Genomic DNA, 24790 nt, shown 5'->3' on the forward strand with positions numbered 1-24790 from the left:
ACATTCAAAAACTGCATTAAAGTAATTTGACCATCCGGGAAAATGTTTTTCGGAAATCTAATTCAACACTCGAAAAGTTAAGCAGACATGCATCGCTCCGAGCGGGTCACTGTTATTTCTCGAATTAAACTTGTACATTTGTTGCATTATACAAGTTCCTATCTCTGATGGAATAGCTAAAACGTAAACGAAGACACTTGAGAAGGCTTTAAGAACTGCGCAAGTGGTGGGATGAAAATGGCAGCCAACTAAACTGTGCCTTGAACGAGGCAGGCGAAATAAATCATGTAGCCCCTGTGGTGATCAGAATGTGGACGTTAAGGGGGCAGACTGGTCTTAGACATCTTTTGTTTATGTCTGGCTTTTGTTTATGGCTGGTCTTGTGACTAGATATGTCAAATATAATCTGTGCAACGCTTTGCATTACAGCAGAGACCGTTTCGTAACAGTGTGTCTCGTTATGTTAAATTGCCTTTAAGCACAGTTTATCAATTGCAGTTTAGAGGTGTTTTAGCAACTATGTTTATTAATTACAGGGGCGCTACAACACTCGATCACATGGGCTGTTGTAGATTTCTCATTAGCGTAAACATCGTACATCTATGAAGTTTACTGAATGAAAAGTTCTTGAAGTTGTCTTGTAAGAAGAGGTTATTAGCAATAAATGTTTCTTCTCCCACATCTTGATGGCTTGTTCTTAATTTTTGTCAATTTGTCTTCATTTTTACACATGTTATAGTCAACATGGAGCAAATATATTCTTATGTGTAACACAAAGAATGATATTCAAATATAGACTTTAAATCAAAAGTTATATTATAAAAGTGCGAATTCTCAGCCCTCTCTCTCTCACACAATAAACGTGATCAATCAAGATTGTTGTGATTTGCCCCTTCTGTTTCACCTTCACATGGCCAACTGCAAATCTTTCACATGGCCAACTGCAAATCTAGGGTTAACAAAGTTAGCCGTTGTTATGACATAGCTTGTGTAACAACGTGAATCAGAGAGGGAGCGCAGCATTATATTTTTCGAAACGGGTAGAAACCACGTGCCCACCTCTGCCTTTTGTTATTTTATATTTTTCAGAAATGACGTGAGCGTATTAGCATATTGATCTGAGTATTTGTTGTTTTCTTTGGGACTTTAACACACTGGTGTAATTATGCTCTAGACAAATAAGAGAACATTTAGGAAGTTAACTCTCTTTATTACACCCAAGAAACCTACCTTCTCGCTTTTGACATACCTTGGTCTTGTTACGTAATGTGTGCAACGAATTCTCACACTGTTGTTCTTGAGCGTGCCGCTAGAGCGTGATCCATTTTTGGTGTGATCTATTTTTTTTTACTGCTGCATGTTGACTTTTGTGGGTAGGTTTTCTAATGGGTGAGAAACAAACACATACACACAAGAGAAAGAAATCACGTTCATATTTATCACAATCGTGTATGGTCTTTATTACTTATTAACACGTTTATTTTGGGAAGCAGTTGCCATCCTTCGCAATAAATAGAAACAACGAAGCGTTTTTGGAAGGAAGTCGTTCTCTTTGTCACGCAAGGAATGTGTATTTGTGTTGCCACACTCTTGTTGAAGCATTGGCTTTGAACGCTCAATATGTTGCAGGCTGCATAATGTAGTTGACAAAGACATAGGATGTACTATTGCAAGAAAGCTGAGGAACTGACACCACGCAAAGGGGAATTCTATTAAGATATAGTTTTTGAAGCAGCATCGAAAATTCGATAATAAAGTTGCCATTTCCTAAATGACGATGATGACACTAAATAATCTGCTTCCGGAAAGCTTTTAATACCTGTGCTTTCTCTGCTTTGTGACATCTTATGTAAATGGAGTTGGGGACCGAACAAGTTCTTTAGCGCATATCTTCCAAAAGTGCTGCATTGTTTGTGGGATTGAAAGGTCATTTTGTGCTCAACATAAATGTCGATCACATATAATCCAGCGCACGTGATGAAAACACACACACAAAAAAGAAAACGATGCGACGAGTGATTTCTGATGCTTTCATTTAGCTGGCGTCTTCGTGTCGCATGAAGCGCACGGTGGTGTTGTCGGCACCAGCTCGTCGCGCGCGGAAGTAGTTGAATGCCGTGTATCCTGCTGCACCGAGAATGAGACCGAGGATGAGCATGCCGAAAAGCAATCCACCGAGGCCTCCTACGAGGAAAATAAAGCAACAAAGCAGTTTGCGTATCATGTAGTAGCTCAACAGTTCACTGGGGCAGGAGCGTAGCCGGAAGTTATGTTACCGGGCAAACACCCTGGACATACATTTGTGTGCATGTATTTATGTGCATGAATATATATGTACACGCAAAATGTAATAACATTATAGAGGGGGAAGGGAATTCGACCACCACCTCCCAATCAATTGTGCTATCAATATCACAGCTAGCATGTCTTAACGCAGTCTTGTATATGTTATAAGAATGCCTTGCTGGGCTAGGTAGTTCATAATCTTAAAGATTGGTAGCACAAAATCAGAGAGGGCAGGAAAGAACACAGAACAGAGGGCTAACCTGTGTTAGCACATTGTCCTGCATTTCTGTGTTCTCTCCTGTCCTCTTCGGTTTTTCACTATCAAGCTTTAGGTCTTGTATATGTTTCGGATACACATTTTTTTTTTATTATGTGGCACATTGTTCTCGTCGCGTTTGTTTTTGACTCTAACTTCTAGAAACTAGTATCGTAGAAGATCAAAACACCCACCTGAGGTATAACCGGAGGCTTCCATCGAAAATGCCTGCTTCCGGTTCATGTGGACGAAGTCATTGATATGGTCTTGCTCTGCAAATAACGGGGAAAAAACAAAAAAATGAAGAGAAACACGACTTTTTACTATTAGTAAGTGTCCGTTTAACTACACCAAAACTTATCACGATTACCATGAAAAAAATAAAACGCCTGGTTAGCGAGAAAAGCGTGCAGAGAGTAAAAGTGGGTGCCGACGCCACTTTGCAATTTCCGCTTGAGACGCCTTGACGTCGTAGGCTTTAATGACGTCTACGCAGCTCCTAATCCGAAGAGCAAAAAAAAAAAAAAAAGGGGGCGCCATCTCATGAAGATGCCGTAGATTTAAAGCACCAAATTTCAGGAAGTTTTGTTGAGGCTCTGTTGTCAAAATACGCAAAAAATACGCTTAAATATTTGTGACATCACTCATTGAAACTTTGGGGGGAAATATAAATTTTAAAATGTCGACCTCAATTTCCTTCTCTCTTAAAAAAGCTATGGTGTTAAAATTGACAAAAAAGAGTTATTGAAGTACAATTTATAAAAAATCGATTGTTTATATCACTTTGGTGCCACTTAAAGAGTGGCATACAAAAAAGGGAGGGGGGGGAGGTGAATAGTCCGAGGTGATTGACAGTCATCGGGTCTGCGAAACATAGCTCATTTAAAGTTCGAATATATGAATGAACAGAGACGATTACACTCGCAGATATCCCATCATGACAATTACGAACTGTATGGCTAGAGCTGTATCTATTCAATTTTATTCAATTTCGAAATTTGTTTTATTGTTTTCTTGTACAAGACACAAGAAACAAAATGATGTTGGGGCTAAAGGCATCTAGGCATGTCAATCCAACTAATTTCGAGTCAAGCATTCCTGCTCACACAATTGCCTAATTTTCTGATGAGTTGCTGCTCATAAAGTTTAATAGTGGATGTTTCAGTTAAGAACCAATAGATACTTGCAATGTACCGTTAACGTATGTGTGTGAAAAACCTTTATTTATGGAGAGTTTGCAGACCCATAAGGGCCCTTTACACAGGGGAGTCCTTATTCCGGGACCCCGCTGGACAAGGCCGCTACCCGCGCCCGTTGGACTAGAACTCTTTGAGCCTCAAGCCCTGAGCAATTGAGTAGGGCTGCCTCCCATGCCTCCCTAGTGGGGGAAGGGAAAGAGTCATCTGACATGCCCACACCTTGTGAAAGTTATCCGAGACTTCCCCACAGTGCCCATCGACTTTCGGGTCAAAATGCTGTGTACTACTACAGGACACAACAATGTGTTGGTCTGCAGGCGCCTTAGGGTTCTTTAATCGGCCTTACTCAAGCCCTTAGCAGGCACCGGAAAAAGCCAATGTCGTTCGCAATAATACAACAGGATTTCTTTGAATCGCTGAAGCGGTTGGTCAGTCTCTGAGCCGGAAAAGCCTGGGTGAGGTGCGCGGTGGTTAAGCGCGGGTGGCCGCATCCGCAGCCACATTACCTCTAAGGCCCTGTTGGCTCGGAGTCCAAACAATGCGTTTCGGTGAGGGGTCTGAATCCCTGTTGGCTTGCTTTAGAATACTGTAGGTTAAAGGTGATACCTCGCCCGCCAGATAATTTTCACAGGCTCTGCCTGAATCCGTAATTATTACTCTAGAATTCGTGTGTGAGGCGGCAAGTGCTATTGCTACCTCTTCAGCGCGCGCGGAGTTGGAAGCCCGATAGAAGAGCCCGTTAACGCGTTCGTCTTGGTGAACTACGACGGCCGTGTGAAATTCGGTGGGCGACGGCCCTGCCACATCAACCCGGCTTAGATCCGTATTGGTGTTCGAGGGCCAGAGTGCCAACTCCTCGTCTGCCTTCGTGCCGTTAACGTAGTAACAGCAGTAACAAGAGTATCAGCGTCACCCAAAGTGGGCTTTGCCTCACGCGGGATACTGATGCGGCGAAGGCTCCTTTACAGGCACGCATTGCAAAGAGTATTCAAGGCGTTCACCTTCACAGGTGTGTCCTTGTACGCGGTCTTTTCCGTGAAATATGCTACACGGGAACGTGATCAAAGCCTTCACCGTATTCGAACTTCTCAGGCTCCAGTATATCTGACGTGCGTCACTTATAGTCCGACTACGAGTTCACGTCACAGCCCTAAGAAATGTCAGTTTCTGAACTTTCCGTTGAAACTAATGCTTGCTATATCGAAACTAGTGAATCTCTGCGCTCCAAAATTCTGCTACTAACGCTTGAAAATGAGTGTCAAATCGTAATGCGAGCACGTTTAGCTTGTTTTAGACACTGTCGGCTGCCGCGATGAACTGAAAGTAACTGAAGGGAATTCGGGGTTATGCAAACATTTTTTCGAATTCACTTCTAAATCGTCACTGAGAGAGAAAGAGGAATAGAGACAAAAATTAAACCAGTTCTACCCCAAGGGAAAGATGAACGAACTGCAGAGCATTGATTCACCGGCTCATCTCGCGTTTAATTATCTGATTTTCTTTTCGTGTGATTGTGCGATATTTCCTACCCCTTTCTGTTCTTTTCTTGTGGTTATCTTTATTTTTTGCATTTGCCCTTTTTTTCTGTTCTATAGTCTTTCTACGGCCTTTTTACTGTTTCCTACTTCGAACGAGGTGCGTCCAACTCCCGAAGCTGGCGTTCGAAACGTTCAGCCTGCTCGGCTTATGACAATCGAACGTAGGACTAGCGTGACGCCAACGCGAGACATGAAGCGACCACCTTCTCCTTTAAACTGATAGAAATGAGGGCCGGTTAACCGTCGTTGAAGCGTCTGGTTCCCCGTCCTAATGTCAGCTGGAGGGAAGGGGCAAGAAAAAAAAAATCGGAAATAACATTCAAGAGAGAATTCATCCACAGTGTGGTACGGTGCAGGTGAACTAGCACGGTCACTCACGGAAGTAGAAGAAGCAGTCCTTGCTGGGCTTGAACGCAACGTCCTTGTTGGACTCCATTTCGTCGATGGAGTGGGAGTTGAGCACGCACTTCCGGTTGGGTCCGTCGTCGCCGGGACAGAAGTTGAACGACTTGCAGCGGCCGCTCGGGTCCAGAGTGCACTGCTTGGCGCAGTCCTCGAAGCTGATCAGGGTCACGGTCACCGAATCCGGTGCCATCAGCTCACCCTTGGCGCCTTCCCAGTAGTCGGCCGAGAATTTTTCTGCGGAACCAGGGCGATAGAGGCGTTCGAATAGGTCAGGGTCTCAATATGCGGCCTGGCTTTAACATAGCTGTATTCGTTCCATACCTTTTCTTATTATGTTAAAAAGTATGTTCGTTAGCTACACAGACGTGACTGGTCTCAAGCAATTTTCTTTATTTGTGTGTGGGGGGAGTGGGTCACACCTAGTGGCCACCTTGTGCTGAAACAACCATGGAACAAGAGCCTTCTATTTTCAGCAGCGTGATATGGGTCATAATCAGCGTCCACATTTCTGACGTCAATTTTCCTTCGGAATTTGAAATGACCCAGATATTAGATATGGGAAAATACCTTCAAACGGCAACGTTAGGTGATGTCTTATTCAAATGCCAGCGGCATTTGACGCCGCACTCGATAGCTCTGCTAGACAATTACAGTCGCTATCGCAGAGCTCGAGACCGTATAATGAGATGATCTGTATCTGCTCACATTGTATCCATAAAATCAACAAATTAACAGGTTTGATCGTGTGTACGATATACAAAACATCGTGGGAACGGCAGACTATATAAGATGGTCACATTGTGCCCAGTATCGCACTAACGGGTCTGGTGAGATAAACGGTATGTTCTCACGCTTCGTGTCCACCAAAGCAAGGTTGTAAAAGACTTAAAGGGGTCGTGAAACGGTCGCTTTAAAACGACAATGCGACACCATCGGCAGCCACATGCGCTGACTATATCATCAGCCCGAGTGGACCTTCATAGACGCTTTGCCTATCGAGGAACGCGGCACTATATATGGCATGTCGAGCGCGAGGAAGAGGCACTCCTCAACTTTTGCCATACGCGATCCGCGTCCCACAAGAACGCTGCTTAATATGACATCAGAGTTCAAGGTAGTGCCGTTTGCGTATGGCAAAGACGCTGACGAGTGTCCCAGTTGCACGCACTCGCAAGTACAGAAGAGTTCCGCGTTCCTCGATAGGCAAAGATTTACTTATGATGACGTCACCTAGTTAGTGCGTGTGGACGCCAGTGGCTTCTCATTGTCGCATTATAGCGAGCGTTTCGCAACCCCTTTAATCGTGTGTACAATATGCGAAACATCGCGGCAGCGATGAACAGCCTTAGATAGTCTCTCGGCTTCCTAAAACGTCATCTGCGACACGCACCCCGCCTTGTAAAATTATTAGCATATCAGTCCCTCGTAAGAAGCAAGCTTGAATATTCATAGTCAATTTGGAGCCCAAAACACGTGTATCTCATTACTGCACTCGAATCACTTCAAAACCGTGCTACTAGATTCATTAATTCCTCATATGCCTATCACATTAGCGTGTCATCTTTAAAAGAAGAAATTGGCCTGTCCCCTCTATCTTCCCGCCACCGCATTGCTACCCTTTGCTTGTTTCATAAACTTTTTCACGGTCCACTTGCAATCGAGCCTTACATTTCCCCCCAATTTCGCAGGTCATATCGCATTGGCCATGTCTTTAAAGTTGCCCGTCAACGTTCCCGCACCGTTGCTTTTGCTGCCTCATTTTTTCTTCGTGCAGCAAAAGACTGGAATGACCTCCCCCACCAGATTGCAGCAATCACCTGTCCATCAACATTTATGCATAGCGTCACAAGCCATTTTTCAAGCTAATTCATGGCTTTTTGTACGTTTTTTTGTAACCCCACCGCTTATGTAATGTCCCCCTGGGGACCTTTAAGGTAATAAAATGAAATAAAATGAAATTGTGCAGTTTGCAACGTCGCACTCACGGGCGTAGTGAGAACAGGCCTCGGTGCCGTTGACGACGTCCTCCGGCCTGATGTCCAGGAAGTGCGTCTCGTGCAGCACGCAGTGCTTGCTGCCCGGACAGTACTCGAACCCCCGGCAGCGGATCAGCTTGTCGTGCTTGCACAGCTGCGCGCACTGGTTCTCGTCCGGGACGCTGTCCTTGGACAGGGCCCCGCCCACGCGACTCACCGTGCCCGGGAACTTCTCGTACATTTTGATGTACGAACCTGTAGTGCGGTGCGGTACGTTTGCATATCTAATTGCTGAGGGGTCCGAGATTAACGACAGTGCGCTCCGTCAGAGTTGGATGAATAACACTTGCGTGACTTTGCCGTAGTCCTCAGATTTAAGAGTAACAGATGCCGTAGTTAACACATAACTGCGCACCATAGTTATCGAGAGGCTAAGTCTGTTGAACATTAAATCAAGTATTACCACACTTTATTACCTCAATAAACCAGGTGTTACCGTGATTCCGGAAGTATGCGAGAAGAATGACTGCGGGGAGCCCAGGTCAGGTTTGTTAGCGAAACATGACACTGATTACTGTATATATAATGCGACCGCATGCACCAGTGATGCAGGGGAGGGTATCGACATTTTGGCAGGTAAGAAACTGGCCTATCTTATAAGGTATACAAGCACATACACTTTCTACGAACGAAAGACTTCGGATTCGCTCGCTGGATTCCATGCCGACCGGTTGTGCCCTCGCGATCTTCGACGTCAGCGTGGCTCTGGCCGACTCGGCTGGGCCTACGTCATTTCCTGACGCCGACCTTCGACGACAGCGCAGCTCTGACCTACCGTACTTGCCCTACGCCACCCCCTGACGCCGACAAGAGCTCTCGCAAGTGGTGCCCCGTCCTCGGACTCCTGTGACCGTGTTTCCATCTTTCCTATCTCTTCTATCCCCTCGATATGTCGTCGCTCTCACTCTCTGGCATACTGTTTCTCTCTCTCTATATATATACCTTTATTCCTATCATTTTAATACCTCCTCACCCCCATCCCTTGTGAGCTACTGTTGAGGTGTCGCTCCCTGAAGCAGACAGTTACGGGGCCCACTTTTCTCTTACTTTCTTTCTTAGAACCACTTTGAAAGACTACACGCGAGGCTCTGTCATTTTAGTGTCTTTGCGTTTGCAGTCTACGTATGCACGTTAAGAAAAACCGCTACACTCACGCGCGTAGACGTCGCATCTGGTGTCGGTGGCGAGGCTCTTCTTGGAGGCCGTGTCGTCGTCCCTGACGTAGATGGAAGACAGCCGGCAGTCCTTGGTGGCGGCGCAGTACGAGAAGGAGGCGCACTCGATGCCGCTCTCGGTGATGCAGTTGCGGTAGCACTGCTGCACCGAGCCGATCTCCGAGCTGCCGTCCAGCATGACGGCCTTCATCGTCGTGTCCACGTCCGTGGACAGAACCATCCCGGAAAACGCCACGTCGTACAGGCCGCCCGCGTGGTTTGCTGCGTGTGAGAATTAAGGGTTTCGAAAAAAGTCGGGAGACGTTACCCCTGTCAATAGGAAGGACTCCTGGTGAGCGCGGAAGGGCTCCTAAAAATCAGGAGTCTTTCCTCAGTCAGGTACACACATGCTAAGCTTGGTGTGTGCGTACCTTTCTTTCTTTCTTTCTTTCTTTCCCTATTTTTGGGAAAGCGAAACGCATCTCTGACTAGTAGCGGGCGTGGCGCCTACGCAGTTGGCGTCGTGTCTAATGGCACATGTTTCGGTGCCGGCGCCGTAACATGAGTTCATGCTTTCGTATTCAGGCAACAATAAAATGAAAAAAACATGGCATTGTAAGTGACCCCCATAAAAGATCGGATCGCCCCGCCAGAAACGACGGATTGCCTACAAGTGGATGATCGGGAAAGTACCATTTATTTGAAAATGTTGCAGGCAAATGCACGTGTGTCTGGCGCACAGGGGTGGGATTTTCGTAAGCTCAAAGCGCTGTTTTCCGCGTACTACAACGCCGTCACTGTGGTCTGTAAATCATGACACGCATCGCTTCAAAAAAAAAAAGGGGGGGGGGGGGCACGAGTGGATCGAGTGGAGGCTGTCGCAACTTTTTTGCAGCAAGCGCGAAGGCATGCCTTTGCCTATACCTCAAAAACGGCCTTCTTGTGTGTTGCCTGCTCACGATTAAATTATTTTTTTGTCTTTAATGTATATGCTGGGTAATTATGAAACGGGACACCTTTGTTCCCGACGACAACTGCGTGCAAAATAATCAGCATTGACTGAGTGGTCACCAATGAAGTCCCACCAAAAAATGTAGATGGAATATAGTTTTAATTTTTTTTTAATCGCAAGCTTTTTTTGTGTCCAAGTTAGCCTTCTCTACATAGCAACAGTGTCTGCAGTGAGAGCTCATTATATTAGCAAGAAAAAAAAAGCACACAGCGAATTTTCTTTTTTTTTAGTAACATAACATACAAATTCGAGTCTCTTACCGTTGAAAGGGCTGGCGTCCGTGTTGAGCCTGACAGCAGTGAATGTCGCCGCACTCTGTAAAAAAAGCACCAAAGGCGAGTGTTTCTGGAGATAGTGCAATACGTAACTGCATGTACTTTAATATGTATGCCATTAAAACTCGATCTAACGAAAGCATATTTTGTGAAGTTCCCCTCATAACGTAGAAATGTTCGAACATCCTGATTTAACGGATAAATGCGAGTGCCCTGATCATATCGGTAAATCGAGTTTCAGCTTAGTATAGATAAAATTTGGTCTGAAAATTCATACTTATTTGTTATTACTGCTTATTACGTATACATGTACAAAGCGCATTAAGACTCGGTATATTGAAATAATGACTGATGTGCGGAGATTAGACTCAGAGATGTGCCCCTGCATTAAACATCCAACACCGTCACAATTTTTTCCTCTTATTTTTTGCTGTGGTTGCTCTTATAAAACCAAATAAATGCTTAAACAATTTCCAACTATAATACTTAAGCCCCCTTCCCTTAATACAGCTTTATTAAATGACACTTATAATATGAAGACAACTGACCTGGAGTTCATCGCTGGAAACCTTGAGCACAAGCCGAGCATTGTCGACTTCATCTTTGAGCATCTTGATGACCTCTGAGTTGTTTCTGAAGGCCACCTTGATGTCAGCATCCGACTCTGCGAAACGAGATACACAGACGGTGCTTTGTCTTGCCTTTCTGAACGAATGAATGTGCTTGGTGCTAACTCTGCATACGTTGGTGTTATCAGAAAGAGAGAGAGAGATAACGTCGTTGGGTCCAGCCGTTTGGGGACTAGGTGCCTGCCTGAACGGTGGACAGTGGCCTTTGGGCCCTGGCTACGTTTTCAGCCAGCTGGACAGCCTAAAGCCCCCAAATTTTTCCTTTTAGAACAGCCCAGAGCACCGAGTCGAGCCTAACAGTACGGCCTCCGGCTGCACCTCATTGGATATTTGACGGCTCTGTCGAGACACGTATGGGCAAGCAAACGGTCTGTTATACAGATCCGCCCGTTGCCCGCATAACTATAGCATTCACCAACGTATCGGTAAGTGTAATGAGCGGGTGTTGGGTGTTGGTTTGGAGGCGGTGACAGACCATCTTCTGGGGCTTATTGAGTCTCATGGGGGCAGGTAGATACAGTGCCCTTCGCAGGCATTTAACCCTTTGGCGATTTCATTGTTGGTAACCCAGCGCTTCTCTCTTATCTCCTACTGAGGCCGCCCGCTGGCTTGGTTAGTGGAAATCTTGAGCTCTTTGAAAGTGAGTCAACCCGGTCCAAGGGAGCAAAGCTTTTTTCTATGGAGAAGCCAGCATATGGGACGGTGATGACGTCTATATTTGTGTCGCGTTACGAAAAAAATTTTTTTTTCTCCTGAGCGCACTTACTGTAGTAGCGCTGGCAACCGCTCATGACCATTGGTTTCCCCCAATTTATAGGCCGGTTGCTGGCCGAACGGAAGCACCCGTGGTCACAGTAAATAAAAGTCCTGCAAAAGAAAAAAAAAACGGAGAGTTAGTTACAAAAAAAAAAGTGCTGCGGGTTGTGTTTGTAGCATGACTGAGAAGATTCTCGAGGACAAACAAGAAAGAATTGATTGATTGATATGTAAGTTTAGCGTCCCAAAACCACCATATGATTATGAGAGACGCCGTAGTGGAGGTCTCCGGAAATTTTGACCACCTGGGGTTCTTTAACGTGCACCCAAATCTGGGCACACGGGCCTGCAGCATTTTCGCCTACATCGAAAATGAAGCCGCCGCAGCCGGGATTCGATCCCGCGACCTGCGGGTCAGCAACCGTGCACCTTAGCCACTAGACCACCGCGGTGGGAAAAAGCACGAAAGAATTCCCGAAGAAAGAACCCATGCATTCGGCACTGACACGCTAGTGCCAGTGTAACCTTTAGAAAACGATTAAATCATCTTTTCACTACTTTGCGCAAGACAAAACGAGGACGAAGAAAGGAGATGAACAAACGAGCGCAATCTAACAACTGTTTTATTTTGGCAAATACGTACGATAAAGTAGCCAACATTATCTGTGCGATCTCGTCAGAAATACACATCACTCACGCATATAGCAAACATTTGCGATAATGACGCCTCAGATTGGCGCTTTCCTTCGTCCTTGTTTTGAGCAAAGTGGTTAAAAGGTGACTTCGTGCCAACTAGGCTGGCAAGCAGATTCACAAAAATCATGGGAGTTTCATATTTATACCTTGCAATGCGCTGGGAGGGTGCACGTGTTGTAAAGAGCAGAGGGGTACTAATTAACGTGGCTGGTGACAGCACGACTGTGAAGCTTTCTTTGTTTGAGGCACAGTAGGAGAGGCGCATTCTGAAATGCAGCTCTGTGCATATGCACCCATGGAAAAAGGGAGATAAATATTAAAGCCCTCCTCCGCAGTCATTTTTTGTTCGCCCCGTCTCTCGTCACCTCAGGCTTACGGGACTGTACGGCTCTTTTATGAAGTGAAGTATAACTTGTTTTATACTTGTTAACAAAACATATTGTTGGGGAATGGGGGGAGGGAAGGGTAGCCGAACAAAAACTTTCCGGCTTTTTGTAACCCAGTCGCGTTCATTTTTACGAAGCTAGTTCCGTGACGGAAATGACGACAGAGGAGCCTTGTTGAAAACCGGCATGCAGCCCTTTCGTGTTAAGAGAATGATCGACTACGCTGTTAGTTAAATTAAGAAAATTGTCGCTGTAATAACAGTGTATGGTCTAAATTAGCGATCAGTGGCCACCATCAGCCAAAAGTCGGCCAAAATTGTTTAGTGCGCGCGTTGAGGAAAGGCAGGGATGTTAAAGAGGCCCTAAAGCACATTAAGTTCAAATGCGAGAGAGTAATTTCCTTCTCGCCTTCACAACCTTCCCTACAAGCCCTATCTCCTCCTCGTCACTCATTTCTGAAAGATGTAGAATGTCAGAACTAAGCAGTGAGTCAGTTAGAATTTAGCGCTTTTCGACTGCACGCTCCTATCTCGGCTCGCGCAGTCGCGAACGCAAAAAAAAAAAAAAAATTCCGCCATATCCACGAAGTGAATGATGATGAGTGGGCGCAGCTCCGGAGGTAAACCTGGTAAACCATGAATCCTCTGTACATTTTGCCCACTCGATTTTATTACATCGCTCCCCCTAGCGTACGTCGCCGCACTAAATCGAACGATTGCCTTCAACCAATGACACGCGTCATATGTGACATCATTCCTATTTTATAAGATCTCGCGTCTTTCATCAACTACAAGTACCGCTTTCTAGTTTACAACATCTTGCATCTTTTCATCATCAGCTACAAGTACCACCATCTAGTAAACACTACAAGAACTAAACGAGAGGTGGCTACATACAGGAGACGGTACCGCCATCTAGTGAACACTGCAAGAACTAAACTAGAGGTGGCTACATACAGGGGACGGTACCGCCATCTAGTGAACACTGCAAGAACTAAACTAGAGGTGGCTACATACAGGCTACAGGGGACGCACAGCCCACGCCCTAAGGAGCTTCGCCCCTAAAAGTGCAATAAATTTATCGCGCACGATGAACGTGTGAACACAGACCAGGCATGCAGCTGCACGGCCAAGAAGGACAGGTGACAATCGTCGACAGATATCCCTCGTATATAAACCAATCGAGAGTTTGTTTCGTCGTTACGTCATATGAACGAACAGCTGGCGTCACTATTTGTGCCGCAAAGACTGGAAACGCCGGCCGAGAATAACGTGCTCGTTCTTTGTATTTTTTTTTGGGGGGGGGGGGGGTTAAGGGCCCTTTCACTAATCTAACAAAACTGGTATGCTGCCCTAGACTGGGAAAAGAAATAGGGAAGTTCAAGAGTTAAAGGTAGTCAGAAAAGGGGAGAGGGGGTAGCGCACATGCACAGTCACGTTCCTCACGGTAACAATATCGCTATTCGTCTAAAGCCGCCGCCGAGAAATTTCGGCAACGCCTTGGTTGCTTCCAAAAAAAAGTAAACCCGGCAAAAGAGGCACTTGATCATGTCATTGTCTTCGAACGTCTCGCAATATTCGAACGGGCGTCACACTCACACACAGTCCACGTCGTTGTAGCACTTCTCGGCGCATTCCTCTTGTGACGGCACGCTTTTGTCGAACTGCATCTTGTCACCCGGCACGAACCTACGATCGCTGCTTATAAAACTGGCTGCATCAAAAACGTGTGCAGAAAAGAATTAGGCAGAAAAAAAAGTAAGTGAAGCATCAATAAAGGAAAGTGTTGCACATGCGATCGGGCCAGTTAAACGAGAGAGAAAGTTATTTAATGAAAAATATAGATTTGTGCTGCTGGTGCATACGTGATGTTCTGTGAAGGAATGGTATAAAAAAAAAAAAACCTTCGTGGCGCGATTCACATGCTTTGACGCCCTGCGCTTCTTCCAGGGCATATTACGTACACTAGCTCCCCCTGCATGTCATTAATAGAATGTATTTTTCCCGAAGCACTTTTAAGTAAAGTGGAATAACACTTACTTGTCACGCACAATGCCTGGGTTCGAGGTCTCACTCAAACTAAAGTTATTTATTATTTATTTTATTGGCACCTGTCTCGATTTTTTTTTTTTTGGTCAGGGACAACGCTGATTTTTTGCTCACAACAAACAACGCCGACGAAGACGCCGACACAGGGAATCGCTGAAACTTTTTAAATCATTGGCTACCTGTCATCTCCGAAGTATTCATTTAATCTGGGCACCAGGGCTCAAAGGTTTGTTGTTAAACGAAATAGCTGATTCTCTTGCAAAGGCATCGCTTTCGACACCCGTCATTCCTATTTTCCCTCATACAGTACTCATTATGGTGGCGCGATTTCGCACACTTAAAATCAGGCAAAATTTATCAGACCCTGCACTGGCGGCTTCTCCGGAGTACAACCACTTGTTATTTCCCTGGCGCAGTGAACTGTCTAATTCAAGGATGATGGAAGTTGTCATCACAAAATTTCGTTGCCGCGTTACCTCCCTCAATTTTTACTTGCATAGATCAGGCATATTGAATTCCCCTATGTGCATTTACTGTAATCAAGAGGAAATGATCAGTCATTTTTTATTACATTGTCTCCGTTTTGATTTATTCAGGCAAAGCATACTAGCACCACCTCTTCAAAAACTGGGCTTGCAATTATCACAACCTGATCTTCTTTCGTTTGGAGCCTATACACTGGGTTTCAGTTACAGGGATGTTTTATTCGCCGTTGAGGAATACATCACTGCGGCTAAACGATTTTCTTGCTAAATTACGGTCTCACTATTTATTTATTTGCATTTTTTCTGCAAATTTGCAATTGGCATTTCAAATCAGAACTAAATAACAAAAGTTCTTTAATGAATGACGCAATGCTGAAAGTATCGGGCAAATTCACCTTATAATCGGCCAATCCCCTTTTTTGGGTACGAGTCATTTGCACAGGAAAACAACAACAACTACCGCGAAGCTAGCTCTTTAATGCTCTCGCCTTTAAAAAAATAACGGAAGCTGAAAAAGAATGACAAAGGCAGTTCACGTGAACAACACGCAACGACTGCATTGCCATCTGCGCATTTATTAGAGACATAAGAAGACTTATTCAAGTTACTCCTAATGAAAAATATTCGGACTTCTTTAAACTAATTTTTATCGTATTGCATATTAGATTTCTATATTTATATAGCCTTTAGACAATCGGTGAATTCATTTTTCATCATATCAACATTAAATTTTCCTCTTATATATTTTAAAGCCGGTTAAAATGACCAATCTGCCTTAGGCGGGTACGAGCGACTAGTAAAGGGTCAAGCAAGCAAGCAAACACAGAATACGTGATAGCAATGTACAGCCACCTGTAAAGAACCACGACAGGGCTATGAGTTTCAGCGTTGCGTGTTCGATACAAGGTCCAGCTAGTGAAGGATTTTGCTCACCTATAGCATCAGGGGAGGGCAGCAGCTGTGCGACAACGTGGATGCTGTTGTCGTCGAGGAAACCGATCTGTTATGGAATGAAGGCAAATGATGTTGGAGTTCCGGCTTGATAGATACATAGATAGATAGATAGATAGATAGATAGATAGATAGATAGATAGATAGATAGATAGATAGATAGATAGATAGATAGATAGATAGATAGACAGACAGACAGACAGACAGACAGACAGACAGACAGACAGACAGACAGACAGACAGACAGACAGACAGACAGACAGACAGACAGACAGATAGATAGATAGATAGATAGATAGATAGATAGATAGATAGATAGATAGATAGATAGATAGATAGATAGATAGATAGATAGATAGATAGATAGATAGATAGATAGATAGATAGGCAGACAGTGCCCCGCCGCGGTGGTCTAGTGGCTAAGGTACTCGGCTGCTGACCCGCAGGGCGCGGGTTCGAATCCCGGCGTCGGCGGCTGCATTTCCGATGGAGGCGGAATTGTTGTAGGCCCGTGTGCTCAGATTTGGGTGCACGTTAAAGAACCCCAGGTGGTCTTAATTTCCGGAGCCCTCCACTACGGCGTCTCTCATAATCATATAGTGGTTTTGGGACGTTAAACCCCACATATCAATCAATCAATCAGACAGACAGACAGATAGATAGATAGATAGTAATAGAAATAGAAAGGTGGGTAAGCAAAAGAAAAAATGAGCCCTGTGGAGGATCTGCACTGTAGAAGGAAATATTAATTGATACCCAAACCCCCAAAGCCATGCTATGTCCCCAAACCACGCTATGTCCCAAAACGTCCCAAAATCACTCTATGATTATGAGAGACGCCGTAGTGGAGGGCTCCGGAAATTTCGACCGCCTGGCGTTCTTTAACGTGCACCCGTAGAAGGAAATATTACACTGGATGTGAAGGCGCCCTGCATGCACGGATAGTGACACCGCTACTAACCCGGACAAGTTGTACGTGATGCACTGTACGCATGCTCACCTGCGGCTTTGGAATACGAAGAGGCGAGATTTGGGGCAACGTGTACAGCTTCTCCCAAACAGTCTCCAGCAGGTTGGCTTGGTTCGCCCACAGGGCCCGCCGGCTCACGTTCTTGTCGCCTGCGTTGCGCCGATGAGAGGTTCTTAGCTAGCTACGGAAACACGTTACCGAAATGTGGCAATACGGAACCGGCAATACGGAACCAGCAATACGGAATGCGGCAATACGGAACCATAACATGTTTCCGTAACTTGCTAAAAACCTCTATTGTGTACGCGTCACTCGTTACCTCGTGTAACACGTCTTAAGGGCCTCTACGGAGCGTATTTGGCTACAATGCGCGACCGATCTGGTTCATTGCCCTTTTATAATACCAACTGGATCGACTAAGCTGATATTATGGTATTCTACTTTGTAGTTTATTGTTAAGAGCGGCATTCACGGAGTCATTCTCTTTTCGGATCGATATGGCTGACAGCCCTTTTTGAGACAACTGTGGATAGCAGGGAAATGCTGCAGTACATCTGCGACTGTCCTCGATACCAGAGAAGTCACTAGCAGTAGCTCCAGCTCGCACATGTTACAGACCGATGATGGCAGAAGTCGTTATGGAATTTCGTCCTCAGAAGTCGTTGGAGGTCAATTCGACAAAGAGATCGACTTTTTCAAGACATTGGCCATTTCAGTCCTGATTTTTTTTTTGCCGGCAGATATTTTTCTTCCTCGTTGATTTAGAGTTACTACAACCTGTGTAACACGAAAATATTTTTTTTCTGAGCTACCCATCAGTATACAAGAAAAATGGCTCCATGTCCTAAATATAGGACACCAGGGCTTACTGGTTGTAAGGTGAAATATGGCGATTGTATATACGTCAATTTATCTAACCCTGTTAGTGCAAGTTATCGTTGTGAAAATAACATACAGCAACCACGTATTAGTTACAGTGCTTAGACTTTCCAATAGCAAGTCTTTGCGCTCGTGATACACTGCTCCTCATTGCACTTGAATGGCCACCGTCTACATACCGAACACTTCGGAAGATTCAACATCATACATCATAAAAAAATTGCCGCATCGTGGTTTGCGGCGCCAGAATATATATATATATATATATATATATATATATATATATATATATATATATATATATATATATATATATATATATATATATATATATATATATATATATATATATATATATATATATATATATAAAGTGAATGATATATTGTCATATTCAGCGTAACATATCCAATGGCAATGGATTACTCACTGATGAAGAGGAGGTCCAGGTAACTCTTCCTGTCCTTGCTCACGGGGCAGTCCCGGACGTCGAAGTTCCACACGAACGACTCGTCCAGCCCGTCTTCCTCGACGAAGTCGAAGTAGTTCACCGCGTGCGACTCCGGCTGCGCGTCAGAGATGACGTCAGAGCTCGCGCACTTGCAACAAACCACGCGTGGCTTGCGCCAACCTCATCTTGACGCCACGATGGAGGGACAAGCACACTCGTAAAGTGGCGCTATGCGTCATGACTTATTCAAGCTATCTTAAAAGGTGGTTTCGTGGTCGCGAGGGGGCCCGCAATAAGACTTACAACCATGTGTCTCATCATCATTATCATCATCATCATCAGCAGCAGCCTGACTATACGCCCACTGCCGGGCAAATGCCCCTCCCATGATCCTCCAATGTATACGCTCTTGTGCTGGCCCACGGACTTCTTAATCTCATCTACTAAACTTTCTGTTTCTCTCCCAAGCGTTTGCCTTCTGATTGATTGATCGATATGTGGGGTTCAACGTCTTAAAACCACCAACAGCATTCTCGCCTCCATCGAAAATGCAGCCGCTGCAGCCGAGATTCAATCCCGCGACCTGCGGGGCAGCGTTTGCTTTATCTTGGAAAAAAGTCTGTTACTGTTATTGATGAGCAGTTATCTTGCCTACGCGCTAAATGCCCTGCCCGTATGTCAATTTCTTTTTCTTGATTTCGACTAACATGACCTAAACACCCATTTGATTCCTAACCAACTTGATCGGCTCTCTTCCATTCTCTTATGTGTATACCTAACATTTCTTTTCTGTCGCTTGCTGCGTCGTCCAAAATTTAAGTTTAACCCTCTTTGTAAGCTGCCGTAGGCAAATGCCGGTAAGATGCCCTATCTATCAAGAGATGAGATGCGGCTTCCTCCCGAGAAATAGTGGTAAACTACCATTTGTCATTTGAGAATGCTTGGGGAATGGGCTTCACTCCGTTATTATAAAATGGAGCCCATACTTGTGAAGCAGTTGCCAATCTACCACACCACAGGAAAAATCGTGTTTGATTGTACGCAAACATCTCCCAGTTCTCAGATAAAACAAGGGACGGATGATGTTTCAACACTAAAAGTAATAATTGTATTTCGCGTAGCTCAGTTCCACCTTAAGTTTACAAATCGGGGTTACATGCATAGGAGAAAGTATAGAAAATCTACGGGATTCTCTTTCGCCCTACTTTATAACAACATTTTTGTTCTTAAGAAACTTTATGCGTTTCTCTACACACCTACTATTTTGTAGATTGCGTTTTCAGCCCGCTAAATCTATCGGTCTGCGTAAGTGCCGAATTTATTGATATGTGGGGTTTAACGTCCCAAAACCACCATATGATTATGAGAGACGCCGGTGGAGGGCTCCGGAACTTTCGACCACCTGGGGTTCTTTAACGCGCCCCCAAATATGAGCACGCGGGCCTAAAATATTTCCGCCTCCATCAGAAACGCAGCCGCCGCAGCCGGTATTCGGTCCCGCGACCTGCGGGACAGCAGCCGAGTACTTAGCCACTACAGACCACCACGGCGGGGCTGCGTAGGTGCCGAAAGCCGGAGGGTAGTCAATCAGATGACACGCGTTCGCAGATCATTCAAGGGTCTGCGTAAATCTTGAATTGACGCAGTATTATTCGTCGGCAGGTTGGTGCATTCGGCAGAAAAGCGCGGAGTTATAACTAAAACAATCCATCGAATGCCTTCTTGCTGCTGGTGTTAAATTTCCGGCCTAAGCATTATCGTGAGCACGTAATCGGGAGCACTCGCGAAGCGAGCATAGAAACGCGTGTCACAAAACTATATATGCCTGCTCCGATTACAATGCAATGCGTAGCACGGGCATCCAGAAATTCCCGTTTGTAAGAGTTCCCACTTCTCTGTTTACGAAACCGTCGATGACGTTAATGTTCGAGTGGGCACGAAAACAGCATTGACAGCGTCCTGCTTAACCGACGCGTTTTCGCAATGCAGGTAACGTTATCACTCGTTCTTGCTTGGCTATCATCCATCCCTGATCGCCACGCAAGCCTGCCATTTAAGAGTTTTGGCTTTGGTTATATGACTCATGCACTAAGGCCTCTTTTCTGGGTGCCAGCAACTTCTCGGACTCAACTTCCGTTGTCGAATTCCCGGCAGGCCGTGCATCAGCGTAATCAGCTGCATGGACGGGCTTGAACTGCTGGCACTCCAACACCGTCTTCAGTGGGCAGGGAAACAGCATTGACAGCGTCGTGCTTAACCGACACGTTTTCGTAATGCAGGTGCGTACGCAATTTTCGCCATATTCTAAAAAGGCTGACGAACTTAGCCTGATTACTTTCCAGTGCCCACGGCTGCTGTGTGAATCTCTATGCGAGTGCTACTCAATGGCTATGCTACTGCTTTGTCCCGGCGACGTTGAACCTAACCCTGGGCCAAACACTCGTGACCTTGCTCAGCAAGGGCTCGAAGCACCCGATAGTCCTGCAGACTAAATGAAGGTGATGTTTACGCTACTTAAAAATGTTCACGCCTGGTCTCCTCAATCCTCGAAATGCCAAACTGAACCTGTATCCGATCTGAAAGCCATCAAAACAGGACAAGAAATATACAGGCTGAATCTACAGATATCTGAATGAAGCCGAGTGATCTCCAGGAAAAAAACCAAAACCCTAGAGTGTTTTAATACCGACTCATCACGCGTGCGAGACACTGTAGACGAACTTACTGCGCACAATAACTCACAATTACTCACAACAAGGTATGTGTGTGTTTAGAAGAAGTGGTTAACGATTTACAGTACATGGTACTGTACTATGGGAAAGCTGAAAGCCGTCCCACGTGCTGGAAAGTTCAGCTACACAATGAAAGCAATGCTATTCGAAAAAAAAGTGCCCTTAATGTGGAAGTCCATAAATTGATATTTTGGGAGGCTGCCCGACTCGAAGGAAACAAGGCAGCAGACAGAAACAAAGCTATAGTCACTGCACTAAATACCGCACTTGGCTTGGGTTGTAGTGATTACATTCAGCGAGCCCACCGTCTCGGGGCACATACAGCTGACAAGCAACACCCTGTAAATTCCAAGGTTGGTAACTACAAAATAAAAGTTGAAATGTTTACAGCACGCGCACAGCTAAAGCCCAGTAAGATTAGTGTTAGTGAGGATTTTTTTTTTTCCGCAAGCCGCTTGGCTAAAAAAAAAAAAAAACTTTTCGTGCTCACTATTTCCCAGCCAGACAAACCACAGTTCAAAGTTAACTACAAGAAATTGCTAATAAATAACAAGTGTTACGTTTACCGGACTAACTCGGCTGACTGTATTCAGGAAATTCACGACCGTAGCAGACGCTCTAACAGCAAGCCGGCTGCTGCACAACACGTTCCTACATAGGGATACGCGAGATGTAGTTGCATTAATGAAAGCAGCCAAGCCAACGCTCTCTATGCCAAAATCAGAAGCGTTCTTAAGAATCGTGGCTCGTTAGTATCCACGATAGACACTTGCTCAGCCGACATAATAGCTCTTGGGGAAATGTGGCTCTCAGACGGTGTACTTGACTCCGAACATTTGATTAGTAGCAAAAAATATTTGGTATATTGTTGCGACCGGAAAGAGCGCCATGGTGGTGGTGTATACTTCTTGCTATCTCAAAACAATATCCCACCGTCATGCATTCTCATCAGTTCCAACTTGGAAACAGTTTGGGCCACAGTAACGCTCAACAACAACAACAAAAAAAAAAGAATAATAATCTTTGGTGTTTGCTATCGTCCACCTTCATCGGCACACTAATTTATTCTTGATTTACATGGTGTAGTTTCAAGCATTACTACAAAGTTTCATTACTACAAAGTTTCTGCTAGGCAACTTCCATTTCCCTAACATTACGTGGGAAAGAGGGTCAACCCATTTTATCATCTTCTTAGCCACAAGAATTTTGGGGGTTTTGTTATACATTTTCTTTGTGCCAATTAGTAATGGACCCCACAAGAATTACATCAAATGCGCCTAACACACTTGATTTAATATTAACGAACTGTCCTGAATGTGCGCCAGATATTAATTATTTACCAGGTGCTAGTGTCCATTTGATAATTACTTTCCCTTTTAATGTTCATTTTCAAAAACTTCTGAAAAACAAAAAAAGTTATCCGAGATTACAAAAAAAAAAAGCTATCTTCGAAGAAATAAATAAGGAATTGTGTGATCTTGTGAACGAATTTCTTAAGGACTTCGGTAACCGTACAGTGCAGTCAAACTGGGACATGTTCGTGGCTGATGTACAACGTCTAACAAACAAATACATTCATATACCCGTGCCATGACATGTAATCCACGTGCGCCCTGGTATAATAGTACTTTAAAACGGTTGTGCAACAACAACAATTTATTTTTTACTGCTGTTCATTTGTTTGCCCTGTAAACCCCTCCCATCTGTAATGCGGAAAGGTCCCGGGGTAAATAAATAAATAAATAAATAAATAAATAAATAAATAAATATGCTTGTAGGATTTCCCCGGCACGAGTGAAGCTTTTTTTTTGGGGGGGGGGAGGGAATTTCGCCAATTCGGTAAGCCATAGAGTTTCAGTTGCACTAGAGGGAACTCTGGCGCTAGTGTCTATGGGAGCTGCAGCGCATGGCTCTTCAGCGAGCATGGGAATTACGGTATAGTACATGGATTTGCCTAATCTTCGTACTTTACGTTCCATTTAACTTCGCATATGACTTGAAGCTGTTTGTTTTTTTCCCACGAAACAACAATCACCAATAGCTTATGAGTTATGCACTTTAAGCTTTTAGGCTCACCAATTCGAATTCGGTCACTAAGTTCAAAATGGTATGTTATTTTATTGGAAACAAAACGGAAACACAGCAATAAACGAATCCATAAGTGCGATTCGAGACCCGCAAGTACGATTATATACTAAGCGAACACCGTGCACTACCCATAATTTCCATGGCCGCTTAACGATCTCAGCGCCCGAATCCCCTCTAGTTAATAGGGAGTTTTAGAATAACGTTTGCTGGCGCTGTGGGCGATGCGGACATAGCGGGCGCCTAATGAGCTTTAAAATACCGTAGCGATTGCTTCCCCTAGGAAAAAGTCTACGGACTTTCGCGTTGACCACAGATCCCAATACACGGAACACAGCACTTTGCGGGCCTCGCAGGCCGCGATCGCCGCACGCTATTTCGGATTTTTTGCGGGCGGGCCGCGAATGCGAACGGCGACTCGCGTTATGACGCATGCGCAGTGGCAGCGACCGCTCCGCAAGGGCTTGTGGTGCGTTATTCTAAAACTCCCTAATTTTAGCAAACTCTATGTGGTAAGCGAGATGTACGCGTTACTGTTTGCTGCACTCTATCGGCTTCCCGCTTGTTAGGACGGTTGAGATGCGAGTCGTCTGCAGAGAGTTCAGACAGGTTGTGCCCCACAGACGTGCGCAGGAGTGTTCCCCATCAAGAAGCGGGGGGGGGGGGGGGGGGGTGAAGATAAATCCCAGCGGCTTCACCGCTCTAATAAGTAAATTTACGAAGTAGATTTTGTGCTATTCCCTCTAAGGTGACGCAAAACGCCCCCCCCCTGTCACCCCCCACCCCCCATGCGTAAGCCTATGTTGTTTCCCCTTTCAGATTTAGCGCTGTAGAAACCCGATGAGAGGAAAAATCTTGCCCTCTGGGTAACGATGGCATCCTCTCTCGCGCGGCGCCAGAGTCACCCGCGTGTCTCCGAAACGTTTTTAGAGATTTTAAGTCAATATTTGAAATTACTTCGTCGTTAGTTCTGCTAATGATATTGTTTTGGACCTTGTTCATTCATTTCAACCCGGTTTTGAGCATTGGTGGCATCGTCACCGCCTGTAGTGAGCGTCTTACTGTGAGCGTGATCATCGCACGTGATATCCGCGCATGGTCGACACGCAGGGGCCCCTAAAACATTGCGCACCTAAATGTCGCTATAACAGTGCCTTAAAAGGTCTCTGTACGAAAGTCTAGTAACTCAGTACCACGCTAATTCCACGCTGTACACCGGGTTGCTGGAGACGTTGAAACTCTCTGGCATACGCACTCACCGTCCATATGCCGAAATAGTCTTCTTGCATACCAGTTGTCTCGCGGCGAAGGGGCACGAATTTGTCGAGCTTGTCTCCGGCCGAGAACCACTGGAGCTGAAAAAAAAAAAATCAACCAATCAGTCAATCACTGGCACTCAGCTATCTGCTGCCTTACATAGAACTGTATATGGAAAACATAGAGCATTCTGAGTTTCTTGGCGTGATCCCGGATCTGTTCTATTACTAAGATGCCACAGACTTCCAATATTACAGTCTCGTAATTGGGCACTTTTTTGAAGCTTCGTAATAATGATAACTGC

The 24790-nt window shown here is 45.0% G+C and overlaps 1 protein-coding gene across 3 annotated transcripts in view; it reads right to left on the reverse strand.

Annotated features, from left to right (window-relative positions):
• Positions 1–1435: 1435 nt before the first annotated feature.
• The window catches only part of LOC119163731 (uncharacterized), a 54421-nt gene continuing 31066 nt past the window's right edge, over positions 1436–24790 (reverse strand). For all 3 annotated transcript variants that reach the window (XM_075873467.1, XM_075873468.1, XM_037415794.2), the window contains exons 12-24: positions 24489–24584; positions 18392–18527; positions 17113–17231; positions 16095–16161; positions 14227–14341; positions 11557–11657; positions 10710–10825; positions 10147–10201; positions 8875–9156; positions 7670–7915; positions 5658–5918; positions 2737–2814; positions 1436–2184 (exon numbers count right to left, since the gene is read on the reverse strand). In XM_075873467.1, the coding sequence (XP_075729582.1) occupies positions 2036–2184; positions 2737–2814; positions 5658–5918; positions 7670–7915; positions 8875–9156; positions 10147–10201; positions 10710–10825; positions 11557–11657; positions 14227–14341; positions 16095–16161; positions 17113–17231; positions 18392–18527; positions 24489–24584 (1821 nt within the window). In that variant the 3' untranslated portion in view covers positions 1436–2035. The remainder of the gene's footprint in view (positions 2185–2736; positions 2815–5657; positions 5919–7669; positions 7916–8874; positions 9157–10146; positions 10202–10709; positions 10826–11556; positions 11658–14226; positions 14342–16094; positions 16162–17112; positions 17232–18391; positions 18528–24488; positions 24585–24790) is intronic.

Source organism: Rhipicephalus microplus, chromosome 9 (assembly GCF_043290135.1).
Source record: "Rhipicephalus microplus isolate Deutch F79 chromosome 9, USDA_Rmic, whole genome shotgun sequence".
Taxonomy (NCBI): domain Eukaryota; kingdom Metazoa; phylum Arthropoda; class Arachnida; order Ixodida; family Ixodidae; genus Rhipicephalus; species Rhipicephalus microplus.